This window comes from Sceloporus occidentalis, unplaced genomic scaffold (genome assembly GCF_023333645.1).
Source record: "Sceloporus occidentalis isolate IW3139 unplaced genomic scaffold, rSceOcc1.0.p SCAF_16, whole genome shotgun sequence".
Classification (NCBI taxonomy): Eukaryota; Metazoa; Chordata; class Lepidosauria; order Squamata; family Phrynosomatidae; genus Sceloporus; species Sceloporus occidentalis.
The window spans coordinates 7,001,044-7,021,115 of record NW_028316996.1 but is presented as its reverse complement, the minus strand read 5'-3'; the positions used below and the strand labels follow the sequence as shown (position 1 = coordinate 7,021,115).

The following is a 20,072-nucleotide window of genomic DNA, read 5'->3' as shown; positions in this document are numbered from 1 at the left end:
CCGTTACCATTATGGATTTTTTTCTAAGCTGTTTACATCCTTCGTTTTTTGTTTTTCTTATCGCTTGTAATGTAGTTAAGAATTTGGTTACTTCATCTATGATATCTGTACTTCATTACTAGATGATGTGAGCTGCAAGACCTATCCTCGAGACTCGGTTAACATATCAGTAAAAAAAAAAAATCCACTGGTATTAGTCGTGGCGTTTTGCTGAATGCATTCCCCGTGCGGAATAAAGTGTTCGGCTAAGACGTAAATCAGGCAGAGGAAGCCTCGCACGCAGACGTGAGTAATGATTTCTGGCAGTGATGCGTTGGGCTGAGGCTGGGCTTTCTATTTTAGCCCCAGGCTCTCGGGAGCTCTGTCTAGCATTGCTCTGCTGGATCGGAGGAGGGGATCTTGTGATAAAATACAGAATTTGAGCGTCCTGCAGTATGCACAGCACTCCCTTGTGTCACAATCCTTTTCTTGTGGCGGGCTAACATTGTTGGAGAGCTTCAAATATACGAAGAGGACTGGTTAACATTTTTGGCGCATGTATGGATAATGTCTTGTTAGAAATACTTAAGATGTTTGAAAGGATATACATACATAGAGTGGAAAACATTTTATATAGTTCCATGTAATGGCTAAGGCATTTCAGATTAGATCACTTAATCATTTATGGAGGATTGCCCATTAATACAATTTATGAAGTAAGAGGGTAAGGAGATGGTTATAGCCATATTGGTCCTAGAGAAGAGAAATCATTGGTAAAAAACCCAAACCTTTTTATTGAATCAGCATAGGAAAGGATTCTGAAGAGGAGACATCCAGGGTCCTGAAAGCTTATGAGACGTTACTTTTTGTTTTTTCTTCTTCTAACTTTGCTCAATGTATCACCTTGGACTAAAGGCATCATCTTGTATTCTGCTATAAGAGACGAGAGCGGAAACGTTAGCCAGACTACTAAACTAATGTATGCTCTCTGCCCCCGTCTTGACATCATGTGCTTTATTGATCATTTCTAGTATTTTGCCTCCAATGCTTATTTTGCTTCAGCCAGATCATGTCATGGGCATCTGCCAACATGACTTTACGTGGGAAGAGCAGGGGCCGAGTGGGCCTGTGAAAATAAGCAGTCTATTGCCCTCAATGCTTCCTAAATGATCTTTCATTGGATAAGTCTTTCTGTATAGGATTATGTGCAGATAGGTTCGCTTCCACGATCTCCTTACAATGGCAGTCGATGGAGATGTTGTAGCGTATACATTGTTCTGTTGACTCCATGTTTCCTTCAGCAGAATCAGTGGTTAATGTAAAGCTGCTCTGCTGTAATGCTCAATACATTTTGCTAAATCCCCCGAGATCCTGTACTTCACTCTGCCCTAATTTTTGAGTGGATTGTGAGATGCAGATAAAGCTAGGATTTAGGGATTATTTGTCGCAGTGCCTCCAAATTACAATATTTAATACCGGTCTTGAAGCAGGTAATTTTCAGTGACGTGCCGGTACTGCCTTAAAATAGGTCAGTGCCCTTATGAGAATGATTTAGCATAAAACTACGTTTGCCGATGACCCTGCCACTCGGTACGCAACACGAAACTGAATTAGTGTTTGTTAATTTGTGTTCATATATAATCAGTGATCCAGCTGTGTGGGGTCACAAGTTCTGAAGACCTCGGGAGTCCCTTTGAATGATAAGAAGGCACCTCCGAGGTCTTGAACAGTAGCTAATTTAAAATGTTTGAATTTAGGAATACCTTATTTACGGTTAGATATTTAAAGTAAGGCTTTAAATTATTAACCAAACCACTCAGTTCAGTATGGTGGAGCTGAAAAAATGTGAATGCGATGTGTCTGGCTCAACAAAAATAGTCTTGGGTATGACTGATTCTCTAATAGGATTTTTGGTACCGACACATTTATTAAAATGTTTTACTTCACTTAGACTTGAAAGCTGGTCGTAGTCTGCACCTTAACTAGTTAATATACTCGCTCTTACTTAGGTCTCCACCTGTGAATAAGTACTATGATATTTCTGAGTGTATTTAATGTATCTGATTTGATTGCAGCGTAAGGAGTCACCCAGAATGTCTTCAGCTTCATACGACCAGCTGTTAGAGCAAGTGGAGGCGCTTAAAATGGAGAACACAAGCCTTCGGCAAGAACTCGAGGACAACTCAAATCATCTTACAAAACTGGAGTCTGAGGCATCAAGCATGAAAGTATGTTCTGGGTGTATACTTGCTACCGTTCTGTTCCTGTGGCATTGCAACAGAGGTTGTTTATTTTTTGCCCGCTGATCAATATAAAAACGGCCACCCGTTGTAGCAGATTTCATTCCTTTACAGACCACATTCATCGTCCGTTCATCAAAGAATTATCCCAAAAGCCGTATTTTGCCATAGCATCTGTTTATACACGTGCTCATGGAGGGAAGGGAGGAGCGTAGTCTGTGTCCGTGATAGTGGGGTGTAGGGGGCTCTGGATCGAGGAGATGCATTAAGCTGCATTAGCATATTTATGATATGTTGGGGCATGCAGAGCTGTAGTATTTGGATGGTTTAGCTGATATTGGCATAAATGTACCTATATTTGTCTTTAATTTTATTGAAGTTCTTCTTAGGAGAAATAATATTTAAAGTAATTTACCAAATTCCTCTGCATTCTAAAGAATGAGTTTCATTGAGGACCAATGCTTAAAATGTTTATGAAGGAGCTGGTGTGTTCGGTGGGGGCTGGTGTTTTTAATTCATTTCTCTTCATATCAGTACTTGGGTAAAATACCTTGTGGCTTTGTACTAGTCCTCCACAGACAGTCCTGACCGCCTGATGTCCTCCCTTTGTCGTTACGTCTGTCGTTAAGAGCTGCTCGTAGCTTGGCTGATGCCGTATGTACGGTATAGGCGTTATTGGGTTGCTTATTGTGTTTATTCACTATTGCAGGAGGTACTCAAACAGTTGCAAGGAACCATTGAGGATGAAACCATGTCTTCCTCCAGCCAGATTGACCTGCTGGAACGGCTTAAAGGTAACCTTAAACCATATAAAATAAAATATAAAAAACATTAGCAACTAAATTTAGTTCATGCAAATGCATTACTTAATCCAGTGCGTCTCAGTGTACAGTGATCCTCTCATTCCATGAGAAAACCTAAAATATGCTCAGGTCATGATTCATTTTTTATACATTTGAGACTATTGGTTACGCAGTTACTTCGGGAAACCCGTTTTATAAGGCTTTGGTATTTGCAGTATTAGAATTATGCATATATTAGATTGCTTGATGGCAGGGTTTCTTAACTTTTTATTACGAAGCACCCCTAACATCTTTTTCCTACCCATATAATGTGTCAGAAATCACAAACTGTCTCTGGGATCTTGTGTGATACACATACCGCAGGTTAAGAGAGCCTGCTAAGCACTGTGCATGGATTAAACAATCCTGCCTATCGTTACCTGAAAGAAACATTTGTTGAATCAATTTAAAGCTATTCATTTTTCATTATCGATCTATGGTTAAAAAAGGTCTCTGTATATTATGCAGATTTATGTAAAAAAAAATAATAATAAAAAAAATAATATATATATAATATATATTCTGTAAAAAATCTGTCTGGGATTAATTATAGCGCTTCCAAATATTTTGATCTGTATGTAAACCTTCATATTTTTCTTATGCTCTCCCTCTGGTTTTACAGAATTAAATTTAGATGGCGGCAATTCCTCTGGTGTTAAGATAAGGTCAAAGATGCCATCACTGCGCTCGTATGGGAGTGGGGATGGCTCGCTCTCCGGAAATTCAGGAGAATGCAGCCCAGTCCCTATGGGTTCCTTTCCAAGAAGAGGCATTATGAATGGGAACAAGGAAGGTGCTGGTTATATGGAAGAACTAGAGAAGGAAAGGTATATTACCGCACTGCAAAAAATAAAGAATACCCTCTATAATACGCTGTATAACTTTAAAACCAGCGCTGGTGTTTTATATGGTATTGTGTAAAAACTGGTGCAGAGGTGAATGTAAATTGGGGGGGATTATTTACTAAAGATCAATATTCACAAGCCATAATCGTAAAGGTATTTTAAGTTTGTCATTACATATTTATGTACTCCTCTCGTTTTAGAGCATTACTTCTCGCTGAGCTGGAAAAGGAAGAGAAGGAGAAGGACTGGTACTATGCCCAGCTGCAGAACCTGACTAAGAGAATCGATAGCCTGCCTCTTACGGAAAGTGTGAGTGTCAGCTGCTTTGCTTATCCCGAGGTGTGCGCATGAGAGTTCTCGCTTCTCTGATGCCGCCTGGGTCGGGGTAAACATTGTAACTATAAGCTTGAGATATGCTCTCCTTCTATGTTCAGGCTAATCATTTTCACCATCCTGGCTTACTGTTTCCACTCTTCTGCACATGTGAATGTCCTGTAATTCTTTCATCTACTCTGTATTGTCATGAAATACTGAAGGTCATTACCTTGTTGTTCCTATGTGTTGTCCCTTGTTAAAGATATCATTGCCTAGGCCTGGCCTACAAGTCATTTCCCCCTTTTTGTGTTTTAGTTTTCGCTTCAGACTGACATGACTAGAAGACAGTTGGAGTTTGAGGCCAGGCAAATCAGAGCAGCGATGGATGAACAACTAGGGACCTGTCAGGACATGGAGAAGCGAGCACAGGTATAGAATACTGCTTTAAAAATAACGGGGGCTGCGTTTGGCGCGTTTGCCGCTAACAGGCTCCAGGATTGCCTTGGGGAGACCTTTTCCGCCATGCGTTCGAGTTTCCAGCAGTAATGTACAGAGCAACTAAAATTTTAAGTTGTTAGGCGTGTAGACGTCAGTTTACCCAGCTTGCAGAGGTGCTCTTGTTTAAAGCATTATTTGCTTTGTCTTTGATTTCACCTTTACCAACTTTTTATTTTATTTTTTTTATTTTCCCTTTTTCAGGCACGAGTTGCTAAGATTCAGCAAATCGAAAAAGATATTGTTCGGATACGTCAGCTGCTGCAGTCTCCAGCTGTGGAAGTAGAGGCAAGTCTAGTGCGGTCGTGATTTTTTTTTTTCTTTCTTCGCTGATGAAGATCCTACTTCCATGGTGTCCGTCACACTGAATGGAGAATTAGCCTACTGCAAAAACTGCATTTCAGAATATTTGTGGTCATTTTCAAATGACCATAACATGATTTTTCTATGTTACCCTGTGTTCAAGGAGAAAGTCTTGCTAATTACGAACCTGAAGGATAAGTGTATTTTGAGCAAAATGATATGCTACGATTAGCCAAATAGAAATAAAGGCTTGGAATGTCAGGGTCCAGTGTTCAAAAATAACAACTCTACATCATATTCTACATCATCCATCTTCCTGCACACTACATTGATATGTTTTGGTTACATCCGCTTAATGCCGTCGACATTTCTAATGATGGTAATTGTGTTTCTAAATTAAGATCTATAATGATTGCTTTATTAAAGCCTGTAACAAATCAAGCTGCCTGTGGGAAGACACATCCTACTCCCGAGATCTCAAACGGCAGAATGCTTTGCAGCACCAAATGGCCAGTTTTTTCTTCTTAGTATGACATTTGGGGCTACTTTAGTTCTATTTCGATTACTTAAATCCTATAATATTTTTGCAAATGCTCTTGTGAATTAGAGTCTGCTGAAATCTCTTAAATATAGTACATGCGCCTGATTTGCTAGTAGTGGAATTATGTTGAGTAAAACAATAATTACACCTTTACAATATTATTCTGGACGTAATTTATTTCATTCATGTACTGATATCAATTGTGGGTTTTTCTGGTGATGGGGGGGGGTTATGTTTTTGACTAAAGACAATGAAAGCATGGTCACTAATGATCCCTTATAGGATTACATAAGGCATGATGGTTAATTTCCAATGCCATTATTAATTATGTTAGGTCGTTCAAAGATGTCATATGATGCTGCTAGCTCGATATCCCATTGCTTGTTTGTGGAGCCCAGCTGCTGGAGGATGGCTCGTGTCTCTTCAGCACAGCCTTTGTCTTCCAGGGCTTTAATCCCCAGCCGACACACGTTCTGCTTCTCACTCCTCCTGCTCCAGCCACACGGTCTGGGCTGCTCATTTTGGGTATGCTTGTAGAATATTATACCGCTCACTCTGGGATTTCTAGAACAAGGTGAACTGAAGAATTCGCATCCTGCAATCTCATCTTTATGCCGACGCGTACTTTGTCTTGTTTTTCAATGCGACCCCTTTTCTACTCGTAACAGAGGATTCCACAAAGCAAGCATGATGCTGGATGTGCGAGTGCCGACAAGCACCTAGATGGACAGAGCGCCTCCGAGATTACCCCGAGTATCGCTGCTGGGAGCGCACAGGTAAAAGAAGATTGATGATGCTACTTTTTGTGTGTTTTTGTTTTTTTGTTCTGAATGATCTCATTAGTTTTTGTAAAGCAAAATTCTGAAATTTTTTATAAGGATATATAAACTATTTAGAATTATAACATAATTGTTTTAAAAGAAGAGCTAGAAATGAAGTATGGAACTTTAATAGTACTTTTTGAGTGCCCTAAATGGAGCATTAAGGCAGAAGTGGAGCTACAGTTTTATGCTAGCGTAATACATTTTGACATACAAATTTGAAGGGAGGTAGAAGGGTTTTGCTACGCGCTATTGATTTTATAAATATCCTTAAAGCGTAGTGTTATACAATGATTTCGTTTTTTACAGAGCTCTTTCGTAAAGTGAAAGTTTACTAGTTTAGGTCTTAGAAAAGCATTCCCTTCAATGCGAGAATTTATGGTTTGTCTAGTTTCTGGGGAGCAGATATTCGTGGCTTTTGTTTTTTATATTTTTGTAGCCAGATGGCCTTGGCAGGTCCCCTGCCTTTCATGGGACATCTGGGAGTATCTTGGTTTCTGACTACTGAGCATTGAAGAAGGTTAATCAGAGGATGACTTAATGGACCAGACTGTAATCCTTTGTCACCCATGAGACTGGACCCATATGTTTGTGTGTTCTTGAGTACTGAATATTTAATGTTGCCCGTTTTGGTGTTTTTATAGTATGCTTCCTTTACTGGAGTACCGCTGTGGACTGGACGAGTACCCAGCCTTAGTATGTTATGAAGTATTTATTGTAGCATATGGAAAGAAATGCTACCTACTATCTTGTAGTAGAGCAAATATTTTGATTTGTCAGCTAATGTAACAGCGTGTGTTTGAGAAGAAAGTTATAGTAGGTCCTTTGTTCATTCTGCTCTCATTTTATTCATCTCCTTTATATTTATTATGCTTGTTCTTTGTTTTAAATGCAGGGTTCAAACACTAGAGTGGACCATGAAGCGGCTACTGTTATGAGCGCCAACAGTTCCTACTCTGTTCCACGAAAGCTGACAAGTCACCTGGGCACGAAGGTATGCTAAAAACGCAATACGTCTGCGGTTAAATTGCAATGTTATTGATGACGTGCACAAGTTGGTACTGTAAAGATTATAGATGATCAGCTAAATATGAGAAATTGTGTGAAGTAGTACATGTAAAGCTATTAAAGGAGTGTGCGGCTATAATGCACCTATTGTGCATACGGTAGCCCAGAGTCCAATTTCACATAGGCCTTGGGATTTAAACATGCCAGGATACTCCCATGTTAGAGGCGTGATATCCTGCTGATCAGCTAGCGTCCCATAAGCTAAGAGAAGGCAGAGCCATGGGTTTGTAAACATTGTTTTTGAGAAGAGAATTGATAAGGGGGATTTCAATATTTGGTGTAAAGGACCTATCAAAAACAAGAGACCAAACAAAGCCCCTCTTAGTTGCCTTGCATGTCTGTAAACTAGAGAAATTGACAAAATATGGACTTGTGGCATGCCATGTTTTTGGCTTATGGTTCTCTTTTGTATTTGTTTATTATAACAGGTGGAAATGGTATATTCACTCCTGTCCATGCTCGGTACACATGACAAGGATGATATGTCTCGTACCCTGCTAGCCATGTCTAGTTCCCAAGATAGTTGCATTGCCATGCGTCAGTCGGGGTGCTTGCCTCTTCTCATCCAGCTCCTGCATGGCAATGATAAAGACTCGGTGCTTCTGGGTAACTCCAGAGGTAGTAAGGAGGCCCGTGCGAGAGCTAGTGCCGCACTTCACAACATCATTCACTCCCAGCCTGATGATAAACGAGGGAGGAGGGAGATCCGTGTCTTACACCTTCTGGAACAGATCCGCGCCTACTGCGAAACGTGTTGGGAATGGCAGGAAGCACATGAACAAGGAATGGACAGAGACAAAAATCCAAGTATGTAGAACTAAAAGTGTTGGTGCTTGTTGAACCCTATTGCAACCTAGAATTGTAATTGACATACCATTTAACACTATGCATCCTTATCACTGTTGTAAAAAGTATCATTTTTATGTCCTGTGTTAGTGCCTTCACCTGTGGAACATCAGATCTGCCCTGCAGTGTGTGTTCTAATGAAGCTTTCTTTTGATGAAGAACATAGGCATGCGATGAATGAACTTGGTAAGAAATGTGAATAATAAAGTGCTCTGATTTTAGTTAAAAACACTCAATGTCTTTTGGGCTATGTTTATACATGAAATGACGAAAGCCTATGGAGGCGCTTTCTGTGCATGCGCACAGGGGGTCTTTAGACCCCATGGAAGGTTTCTGTAGGCTAGCACTACTGCAATGTACAGCGCTGCGGAATCGGCCGTCACTTTATAAATAAATGTAATGTAAATGACTGAGAGCGAATGCATAGAGGGGATTGTCATGAATTTTATTTCTATGCAAAACATCTTAATCTAAAGGTTTAGATTTCTCTTATTTTTGAATATTCCTTTCCTATTTCTCGAAAATTTTGCTTCTTTTTCTTATCAACAGGTGGATTGCAGGCTATTGCTGAGATTTTACAAGTAGATTGTGAGATCTATGGACTGGTTAATGACCACTATAGCATTACTATACGACGTTATGCTGGAATGGCTTTGACAAACTTGACTTTCGGTGATGTGGCAAACAAGGTAGTTGTCGTTTACTTTTTAATAGCCTTAAAAGCCATATTAAGGGCTTAACCCGTTGTTTGCCTTGGGCAGGACTGCTCCTGATTTATAAGCATGTTGGTGTAAATTGTTACGAAGTCAGATGCCATCATTGGTCCTTTTTAGGGGGTTAATAAACATGTAGCATCTCATGTGAATGCATCCTTAGTGTACTGATTTAGGATCATGGAATAATGTGCTATGTTCCATTAAACTAACATGATCTGGGGCATTTGTTTCTTGTTATGCAGGCCACGTTGTGTTCCATGAAAAGCTGCATGCGAGCCCTAGTAGCTCAGCTCAAATCTGAAAGCGAAGACTTGCAACAGGTGAGGTGTTTGCCAAGATGGTATGTTCAATCTCTTTAGGGTACACGTTATACGTAGTCCACTGTTATTAAAGCAGTAGGTTGAGAGAATTTAAAAAGCTGACTTCAATCACTTTGTACAGGGCTAAGACTATTGCACTCTACCTTCTGAACCGTTTTTGTTGTCTGACTGGTGCCAAACGAGATAAGTAAATATATTTTAATGTTAATTTTCACTGTACCCCGGTTATGAGTGCGTTACGGAATCTACCAGTCCTCCAGAGGTCTTGGGATTTCTTTTTTTATATTTTATAGAACTAGGTTTTTATTTTCAAAAAATGCTATTCTGTGTCCCTGGAAAAAAATAATAAAAAAAAAAATCCCCTCAATGGCGCCATCTACTGTGCAACGCCAGTACTCCCGGGATACTTTTGAGGATCTTAACCATTCTCCATGGGACATTTCTCCTGGTTCTTGGCCCACTAGTAGAGCCTATTTTACATCGCAGCATGCTACAGTCCACACGATAAGGGGTCTGTACTGGAGACCTCGTCAGCCGTAGACAAATTGCAGTTATCACTGCTATAAGCCACTCTGAATTCTCTTCCCTGCAGAAATCTGCTATTATCTAGGCTGGCACAGAGGGCCACAGCAGTTTCTGTAATGGCTTCTTGGCCTGATTTTCTACCTGGTGAAACAGCTTTCAGCAGCGTACATAGTCTATTTTCAGCTATTTGATGTGTTTTCCTTCTCTCTCCTTCCTGGTGTAGACTGTATTGTGTTTTGCTTTTCCTGATTGCCTCATTTTTTATAGGTTTTTCCCATCCTTATGGTCTCTGATCCTAAAAGTGTTTTAGAGGAGAGTATTACACAAGACCACCTTCTGTGCGATTTCACCCCCCCACACACACAAAAAAATCCTAATGATTTAGCATCTTTTTTGAGATGATTTAGCATGTATATTGCGCACCCAAGGCTGCCTTAGCAAAATAGTCTGATTGTGTCTTTACATTAATTCGCCAATTGGATTTGTTCTGCTTGTGGCCACTTAGCTTTCCCTGACATTCTGGTTTGCGCTAATGGAGATCATATAGGTCTACTGATTCCTCTGTGAAGTTTATCCATTAAACAATTTAACATGTACCAACGTTGCACTTTTTTTTATTTTATTATTGCTCCACAGGTAATTGCAAGCGTCCTTAGAAATTTATCCTGGCGAGCAGATGTGAATAGCAAAAAAACACTCCGTGAGGTTGGTAGTGTGAAGGCCCTAATGGAGTGTGCCCTGGAAGTCAAAAAGGCAAGTGGTCCATTCATACACTGCCCCAGCATTTACATTTCATAGTTCACAGTACTTGTGTGTAAACTTTTACCTTCTACTCTTCTTTTGGTGTAGCTAATTGTGGCAACCTGGATGGAGGCAATGTAAAACCACACCTAATGTTTAAATAGGAGTTTGAATGCATGGGCATTTTTTTGGTAGATCAGAATATGGATTTATGCTGCCCTGAACATTTGAGATTCAAGGCAAACGCTATCCAAGGGAGAGATCGTGCGGTTTTAACCCCTTCAATGCCGCAATTGCGTCTGGCATTTTAGGGGTTAATGTTTGTGCCTTCAGTCAGATCAGTCCATGCTGTACTCACATGGAGCATCGGCATTGAAAGAGAAAAAAAAGTCTTCAGCAGGAATCACTCAGAAGTCAGTGGTGCTTCCTGGTCGATTGCTGCTGTTAGACTCTGCAGTTAGACTGCTGATGATGATAAATAAGAGCCAACTCATCATTATGACTTGATGTCCCCCTGCCATAAGTGACAGCTTTCACAGCGCGAGGTCATCCAAAGTAAAGAAAATACACACATTATGAATAAGAAAATCCAAACTTTTTTTTTTTAAATACATAATTATTGCAACCTCATTAATTGTTAGACACTTTAGGTCAATGTTTATTAATCGGCCTTCCTGATCAATGTCAGTGGCCTAAACAATCACAAGTGATTACATTTTTCTTAATTTTAATTTTAGAAAAAAACATGGACACCCCTGGTGTAAAGGTTTTGCAAGTGAAATAACCGCTACTTAGGATGCAGATGTTAATTTTGTACCCTACAAGAGTAGCTTGCGGCCCACATGTTATGGTGAGAGCTAGAGCCATCGAGTTCACAGATCTAGGTTTTAGTTGCAATCCAGAAGACTGACAAATAACACCGTTTTCATAGTCCGTTCTCATTCATTTTGCTTCCCCTGTTTCTGCTCCCGCTATATTTCATACATAACTCGCTAAGTGACAAGTGCGTTTAATAGAAATGCCAAAACAATTGCTGGTTTACATTCTGATTTATCGTATTGATGATTCCTTGTATTTTCTTCTCATCCTTCTAGGAGTCCACATTGAAGAGCGTGTTAAGCGCCTTGTGGAATTTATCTGCGCACTGCACAGAGAACAAAGCAGATATATGTTCTGTGGACGGGGCCTTGGCTTTCCTGGTCGCCACCTTAACCTATCGAAGTCAGACCAATACATTGGCAATCATAGAGAGCGGCGGTGGAATCCTGCGCAATGTGTCCAGTTTAATTGCAACTAATGAGGACCACAGGTTTGTTTATAGCAATATGTGACCAGTCGTTTTTTTTGGGGGGGGGGTTTTGTACAAGTTTCTTTTAAATACATAGTATGTGACAATCTGTATGCTTTGTTTCGTTACTCTGACTACGAAAAACTATTTTTTAATGCAACCTAAGAACTCCTAAGCACTCCTTTGTTACATTTCATGCTACTCTCAGCTTGTTTAAATATTATTGAAAAGACTTCTACAAACTCATTGAAAGGATGGTTAGTAAAATGTCCTGTCATCTGAATTAGATTTATAATTTTACATTTTATAGTGCTATTTCCTTGTGAAAAATGAGTTTTTAATTTTAATCTAGCGATGTATTTTATTCCGTTTCTCATTACAGGGAAATATTGAGAGAGAACAACTGCTTGCAGACCTTGTTACAGCACTTGAAATCACACAGCTTAACCATAGTTAGCAACGCCTGCGGGACCTTGTGGAATCTGTCGGCGCGGAACGCCAAAGACCAAGAGTCCCTGTGGGATATGGGTGCTGTCAGTATGCTCAAGAACCTCATCCATTCAAAACACAAAATGATCGCCATGGGAAGTGCTGCTGCTTTGAGGAATTTAATGGCTAACAGACCAGCCAAGTATAAAGATGCCAATATTATGTCCCCTGGCTCAAGTGTCCCATCGCTTCATGTTCGGAAGCAGAAAGCATTAGAAGCCGAGCTGGATGCACAACATTTGTCTGAGACGTTTGACAACATTGATAACTTAAGCCCCAAAACATCTCACCGCAGTAAACCAAGACATAAACAGAGTTTGTACAACGACTATGTTCTGGACTCCAGTAGGCATGATGAATCGGTTTGCCGGTCAGACAATTACAGCCCCAGCAATTTAACCGTACTTTCCCCATACTTAAATGCTACCGTGTTACCAGGATCCTCGCCAAATAGATCAACTGCAGACGCCAACCGGGCTGATAAAGACAGAGAAAGGACAGCAGGGCTAAACAGTTACCACTCTACGACTGACAATACTGGAAACTCCTCAAAACGTATTGGATTACAATTAACTACCACTGCCCAGATTGCTAAAGTTATGGATGAGGTTTCAAACATGCAGCTTTCCCAAGAAGACAAAAAATCTGGTTCAGTGCCGGATATGCACTGTATTTCAGATGAAAGAACTGCTTCGCAGATTAGTTCTGCAAACCACCCTCATTCATCTTATAGTTTCAGTAAAGGCGATAATTCCAGCAGAGGGTGTCCAGTATCCTATATGAAAATGGAATGCAAGATGGCTTCAAACGACAGTCTGAACAGCGTTAGTAGCACCGACGGCTATGGAAAACGCGGACAGGTAAAACCATCGGCGGAGGCCTATTCCGAAGAGGATGATGGTAAAGTGTGCCATTATGGACAATATCCTGCAGGCCTAGCACACAAAATACACAGTGCTAATCACATGGACGACAATGATACTGAACTCGACACTCCAATAAATTATAGTCTAAAATATTCCGATGAACAGCTGAATTCAGGCAGGCAGAGCCCCACGCAGAATGAGAGATGGGCTAGACCTAAACATGTAATTGACAGTGAGATAAAGCAAAATGAGCAGAGACAGTCTAGAAATCCTCAAACACAGTTTCCACGATTTAGTGAGAACAAGGAGGAGAAGCAAAAGAAATTCTCGTCCCATTTCGCACCACCAGAAAACACATCACCATATAGATCAAGGAGGGCAAATAATCAAGGAGACCAGCCCAGAGCGAGCTCCAATCTTGGAATTAATCAGAAACCTAACAAACACCTTTGTCAGGTCGAGGACTACAATGATGATAAAACTACTAATTTTAGCGAGAGATACTCTGAGGAGGAACAACATGAAGAGGAAGACAAGAGGCAAGCCGATTTCAACATTGCAGCCTACAACCAAGAGGAACACCATGTGGAGCAGCCTATAGATTACAGCCGAAAGTACCCTCCGGAGGCTGCACCAACCAAGCAGAAACCTTCATTTTCTTTCTCAAAATCTGCCTCCAAAACGCGCCTTAAAAAAGATCATTCATCTTCTAGCAGCAATACCCCTACCCCTTCACCAAACACAAACAGACAGAATGAGCTTCATCCTAGCTCTGCTCAAAACAGAAGCGGGCAGAATAGACAAAAACAAACCTCAAGTAAGCCCCCTTCTATTAACCAAGAAACCATGCAGACATATTGTGTTGAAGATACCCCGATATGCTTTTCACGATGCAGCTCTTTGTCATCGTTGTCTTCTGCTGAAGGTGAAATGGAAGGACGTGAAAGAGGTCAACAGGGTGCAGATTCTAACAACTCTCTTCAGATATCCGCAATAAAGGACAGCAGGGGCACGGCATCAAAAGAAAGTCTATCCAACGAAACAAGGCCAACTACACATCCTGTACGAGCAAAGACTAGTAGACTACATTCTTCTAATTTATCTCCTTCTGATTCATCCAAGCAGAAATCTGCTGAACTTCCTTCAGGTGCTAAGTCGCCATCAAAAAGTGGGGCGCAAACGCCTAAGAGTCCTCCAGAGCATTACCTCCAGGAAACACCTCTAATGTTCAGCAGGTGCACATCTGTAAGCTCATTAGATAGTTTTGATAGTCATTCAATAGCCAGCTCTGTGCAGAGTGAGCCATGCAGTGGTATGGTTAGTGGTATTATCAGTCCGAGTGACCTTCCAGACAGTCCTGGACAAACAATGCCACCAAGCAGAAGTAAGACTCCACCACCAGCTCAACCAGTACAGCCCAAAAGAGAGATAAATAAACCTAAAGCAGCAGGTAATGATGACCGGGAAGCTGCCACAAAAGAGACAGAAGTGCACACAGCTGTTCAGAGAGTCCAAGTGCTTCAAGAAACTGATAGCTTTTTGCATTTTGCTACAGAGAGCACGCCAGACGGATTCTCGTGTGCTTCTAGTCTCAGCGCTCTAAGCTTGGATGAGCCGTACATTCAGAAAGATGTAGAACTGAAAATCATGCCTCCTGTGTTTGAAAATGACCATGGAAATGAGGCAGAGTCTGAAAAGTCCAGGGACTCGGTGGACCCTCACGAGAATAAGGAGGCAAAAAACACAGAGCCAGAAAAGGATATGCTTGATGATACAGATGATGATATTGATATATTAGAAGAATGTATAATATCTGCAATGCCTACAAAATCGGCAAGGAAGAATAAGAAGCCTGCACAACCAAGTGCTCCCAAACCTGCTCCTCCGGTGGCAAGGAAGCCTAGTCAGCTGCCGGTTTATAAAATCCTTCACCCACAAAACAGACTGCACCCCCAGAAACATGTTAGCTTCACACATTCAGACGACATGCCTAGAGTGTACTGTGTGGAGGGCACGCCAATAAATTTCTCTACAGCAACATCTTTAAGTGATCTTACAATTGAATCCCCCCCTAATGAGCTGGAGAATAACCAGCCCAATGCTGTTGCAGCGTCAAGAGACTTGGAGAGGAGAGACACTATTCCCACAGAGGGTCGAAGCACGGATGATCCGGAGGCAGGTAAAATTCCAGATGCTTCGCAACATGGTTTGGCTAAAGATAACACGGACGAAGGTGACATTCTTGCTGAATGCATTAATTCAGCATTGCCTAAAGGGAAAAGTCACAAACCTTACAGAGTCAAAAAGATAATGGATCAGATTCATCACACAACTACTGGTCCGTCTGCAAGTAACCAAAGCCAGCAAGAGAGTGAAAAGAAAACGCCGACCTCCCCCGTGAAACCTATGCTACAAGCAGCCGAGTATAAAACACGTTCAAAGAAAAACGCAGACACAAAGATGAGCCTCGGGAGTGAAAAGCCCTTTTGTGATCCAAGGAAGCAAAGCATTAAAAACCAACCAGGGCATGATAAAGTTCCTAACAACGAAGAACACGTAAAAGGAAGCTTTGCATTTGATTCCCCCCATCATTACACACCAATCGAAGGGACGCCATACTGTTTTTCAAGAAACGATTCTCTCAGTTCTCTAGATTTCGAGGAGGATGATACCGACCTTTCCAAAGAAAAAGCAGAATTACGAAAAGAAAAAGAAAACAAGAATATAGATACCAGGAACACGAATAACGAACGTTTAGTATCGAACCAGACCGATGCAACTGTACAGCCTGGCCAAAATACACTTCTGCACAAGCAAGCTGCGTTTCCTCCTGCTTGTAAGGAGGCCCAAGACAGAGGGGGTGCTACAGATGAGAAGATGCAGAATTTTGCAATCGAAAACACACCTGTTTGTTTCTCACGGAATTCCTCTCTGAGTTCAATAAGTGACATTGATCAAGAAAACAACAATAAAGAAATTAAAAGTATAAAAGAAACCGAAGCTTCTGATGCACAGATGTTGCGTAGGCCTCAAACGTCCGGTTACGCGCCCAAGTCATTCCACGTAGAAGATACACCCGTTTGTTTTTCTCGAAACAGCTCTCTGAGTTCTTTGAGCATCGATTCTGAGGATGATCTGTTGCAGGAATGTATAAATGCTGCAATGCCAAAGACGAAAAAGCCTTCAAAAAGCAAGGGTGAAAGGGACAAGAGTCTTTCAAATAACACAGGTGGTATACTTGCCGAAGAGCCCGATCTGTCTTTAGACTTGAGAGATCTGCAAACCTCAGACTCTGAAAATGCCTTTTCTCCAGATTCTGAAAACTTTGACTGGAAAGCAATTCAAGAAGGTGCCAACTCGATTGTTAGTCGTCTGCATCAAGCAGCTGCTGGTGTTTCGTTATCCCGTCAAGGATCTTCTGACTCTGATTCGATACTTTCACTAAAATCGGGGATTTCTTTTGGATCTCCATTTCATCTTACACCAGACAATGAAGAAAAACCTGTAACCAGTAGCAAAGGTCCCAAAATATTAAAACCAGGGGAGAGAAGCGCACTGGAAAATAAGAAAAATGAGGAAGAAACAAGAGCAATTAAAGGTGGGAAAAAAGTATATAGAAGTATGATCACAGGAAAGTCTCGCTCAAGCTCAGATTTTTCAAGTCAGTGTAAGCAATCGTTACAAACAAGCATACCATCAATCTCTCGTGGTAGAACAATGATCCATATTCCTGGTGTCAGAGCCAGTTCCCCCAGCACAAGTCCAGTATCAAAAAGGGGGCCTGTTTTGAAAAACACACCTTCAAAAAGTCCCATTGAAAATCTGAATTCTGCTAGTTCACCTAGAGGGCCAAAACCTTTAAGGGCCGAGCCATTCTACAATAACAGACCGACATCTACGACAGGGGGCTCCAAAGGGCCCTCTAGGTCAGTATCGAGAGAATCCACACCTTCAAGGCCATCACAACAACCATTAAGTAGACCATTGCAATCTCCAGGTCGGAACTCTATTTCACCTGGAAGAAATGGAATGAGCACACCAAACAAACTTTCTCAGCTACCAAGGACGTCATCCCCGAGCACAACATCTACAAAGTCATCTGGTTCAAGTAAAATGTCGTACACGTCCCCAGGAAGGCAGGTAACCCAGCAGAATATGAACAAGCCAGCTGCTGTGCCCAAAACACCCAGTGGTATCCCAAGAAGCGAGTCGGCATCAAAGGGCTTAAATCAATATGGCTCCAACACAGGAGCTAACAAAAAAGTAGAGCTCTCTAGAATGTCTTCAACAAAATCAAGTGGAAGCGAATCCGACAGATCAGAAAGACCTGCCTTAGTCCGTCAGTCTACTTTTATTAAGGAAGCACCTAGTCCAACCCTGAGGAGGAAATTAGAAGAGTCTGCATCATTCGAGTCCTTGTCTTCCTCCTCTAGAGCAGATTCCCCTACAAGGTCCCAGACGCAGACCCCGGTTTTAAGCCCTTCCCTCCCTGACATGTCTTTATCAACTCATTCGCTGCAAGCTGGAGGCTGGAGAAAAATGCCTCCCAGCTCGAATCCGCCCGCGGAACACGGTGATGTCAGGAAGCGTAATGACGTAACACGGTCCCATTCAGAGTCACCATCCCGGCTTCCTGTGACAAGGTCGGGTACCTGGAAACGTGAGCACAGTAAGCATTCGTCATCTCTCCCTCGCGTAAGTACTTGGAGGAGAACTGGTAGCTCCTCATCAATATTGTCTGCGTCTTCAGAATCCAGTGAGAAAGCAAAGAGTGAAGATGAAAAACAGCACTTTTGCTCTGTTTCAGGGCCCAAATCCAATACAGAATCTCAACCATCTTCAAAGGGAACCTGGAGAAAAATAAGGGAGAGTGAAATATTGGAGACTGCTAGTAATGGATCCTCAAATACCATAGCTGACTCGAACAGTTCTGTGGAATCCAAAACATTACATCAAATGGCACCAGCTGTGTCCAAAACAGAAGATGTATGGGTAAGAATCGAAGACTGTCCTATTAACAACCCTAGGTCAGGAAGATCTCCTACTGGAAATTATCCCCCAGTCATTGACAATATCTTGGAAAAGGGCGAGAAGGATGAATCTGTAAAGGATTGCCAAGGAAGGCACGATTCCGGGAATGTGAAAACGCCTATCCTTGAAAATAGAAAAAAATCATTTATTAAATCAGAAGGTCAGGAAACAAAGGGAAGCGACTCAAAGCCTGTAATAAATAAGCCTGCAGAGCTAGAGACGGCTGAAAGCTGTGTTCCAGAACGTACGCCTTTCAGCTCAAACAGCTCAAGCAAACACAGCTCGCCGAGTGGAACGGTGGCGGCGCGGGTCACCCCGTTTAATTATAACCCGAGCCCCAGAAAGAGCAATGCGGATAACGTCACGTCCCGGCCATCGCAGATACCCACGCCATCCAGTGCAGGTACTAAGAAAAAAGACTCAAAAGCTGAATCCCCAGATTCTAGTGGTTCTCAGAGCCCCAAAAGACATTCTGGCTCTTATCTAGTGACATCTGTTTAAAGACAGACAATGAATTTAAATGAACTTAAGATGTATTTTAACTGTCATGCGTGATGTTTGAACACACAAATCATATATATATATATATATATAAATATATTAAAGGCTGTAAATTTGATCCTGGTGAAGGTTTTTTGGAAAGCCATAATTCACAAAACATAGTTCACTGGTCATTTTCTGTAAGTCACTGGCACAATAGTTTGGATCATTCTGAAGAAGCAAAAATATTTGTAGAGGACTGCGTAACTTTCTGTTGCAAACAATACTGCTGTTTTCTGGGGGGTTTTTGTTAATTTTTTTTTATACAATGGACTTCCGGGGGTGGGGGGAGGGGGGGTAATAATCTGCTCCAACAAATTTTTTTATATAATGTGATATGGGCGGTTTTGTTCTGCGTAAACAGACTGACCTAGACACATCAGGGAAACACTTTGTTCATGCGGAAAATGAATCGTTTCAGTCGAGTGTGAATGCATTTTAGCTATGTTGCCAATTGCACTGTTTGAACAGCAATGTGGTTCCTGCTTCACACTTATCCGCCACTCTACGGAACACGAAACAACTCATTTTCTTACTTAATATGGTCTTGTGATGTGTTTAGGTGCTAGAGCCGTTCTGTAACACTTTCCGCTACCTTGTGTTCTGCAACAAATTGAAGTCCGTGTTAACAATCGTAGCTGGTGCAAGGTTTCCATACCCGGATTGGGTTCTGTCAGGATGTAGCTAGATTATTTTTGTTAGATATGCTGTATGTTGTATATTCTGGTATTTGCGGTGAGATGGCTGCTCTTCTATCAATGGGACATTGTCTCTACCCAACTTAAATGAATATTTCTGAATAAATTATTACTGTATGTAAAGTCATGTGTTATTGTGAACTGTAAAATTTTAAATATGGCATGCTTTTATTTTTTTTTTGTTTTTTGTGGGGTTGTTAGAGGGATAAACCTGGGGCTGGAGAGTCGGATTTTAATTTATTTATATTTTTTCTATTTACAAAATTAAACTGATTATTTGCTGTCCACTTAAACAAAGTGTAGTGTTTAAAAATTGGGAAATATTTTCCTGTGACCTAGCTGGGAGAGCACTTTTAAAACAAAAAATCCTTTGTACAATTATATAGCTTTCTTTGCTGTAGAAACCTTTGGTAATAACGATTTTTATTTGCTGGCTGGTTTAACACCGTAATTAAAGTTACTGAAAGCGTTAACAATAAAATTTTGTCCGTTTAATTTGAGAGATGTTAGCAATCTGAGAGCCTACGTGTTTATTGTAATTTTTAATTCCAGCGATCCTGTAA

At 41.2% G+C, this 20,072-nt stretch overlaps 1 protein-coding gene across 4 annotated transcripts; it reads left to right on the top strand.

The window, feature by feature from the left end:
* The first annotated feature begins 2,072 nt into the window (after positions 1–2,072).
* Positions 2,073–18,772, top strand: LOC149302979 (adenomatous polyposis coli homolog). Of its 4 annotated transcripts, none has more exons than XM_089481685.1 (15): positions 2,073–2,207; positions 2,929–3,013; positions 3,684–3,888; positions 4,107–4,215; positions 4,537–4,650; positions 4,921–5,004; positions 6,229–6,336; positions 7,277–7,375; positions 8,181–8,256; positions 8,386–8,481; positions 8,845–8,984; positions 9,254–9,331; positions 10,493–10,609; positions 11,692–11,906; positions 12,268–18,772. In XM_089481685.1, exons 1-15 carry the CDS (start codon positions 2,073–2,075, stop codon positions 18,770–18,772), a joined length of 8,166 nt encoding a protein of 2,721 aa, XP_089337811.1. The 4 variants fall into 4 exon arrangements, with proteins under 4 accessions (XP_089337811.1, XP_089337808.1, XP_089337812.1 ...); XM_089481682.1 differs by having other exon boundaries at positions 7,878–8,256; XM_089481686.1 differs by lacking the exon at positions 4,921–5,004.
* The last annotated feature ends 1,300 nt before the right edge of the window (positions 18,773–20,072 follow it).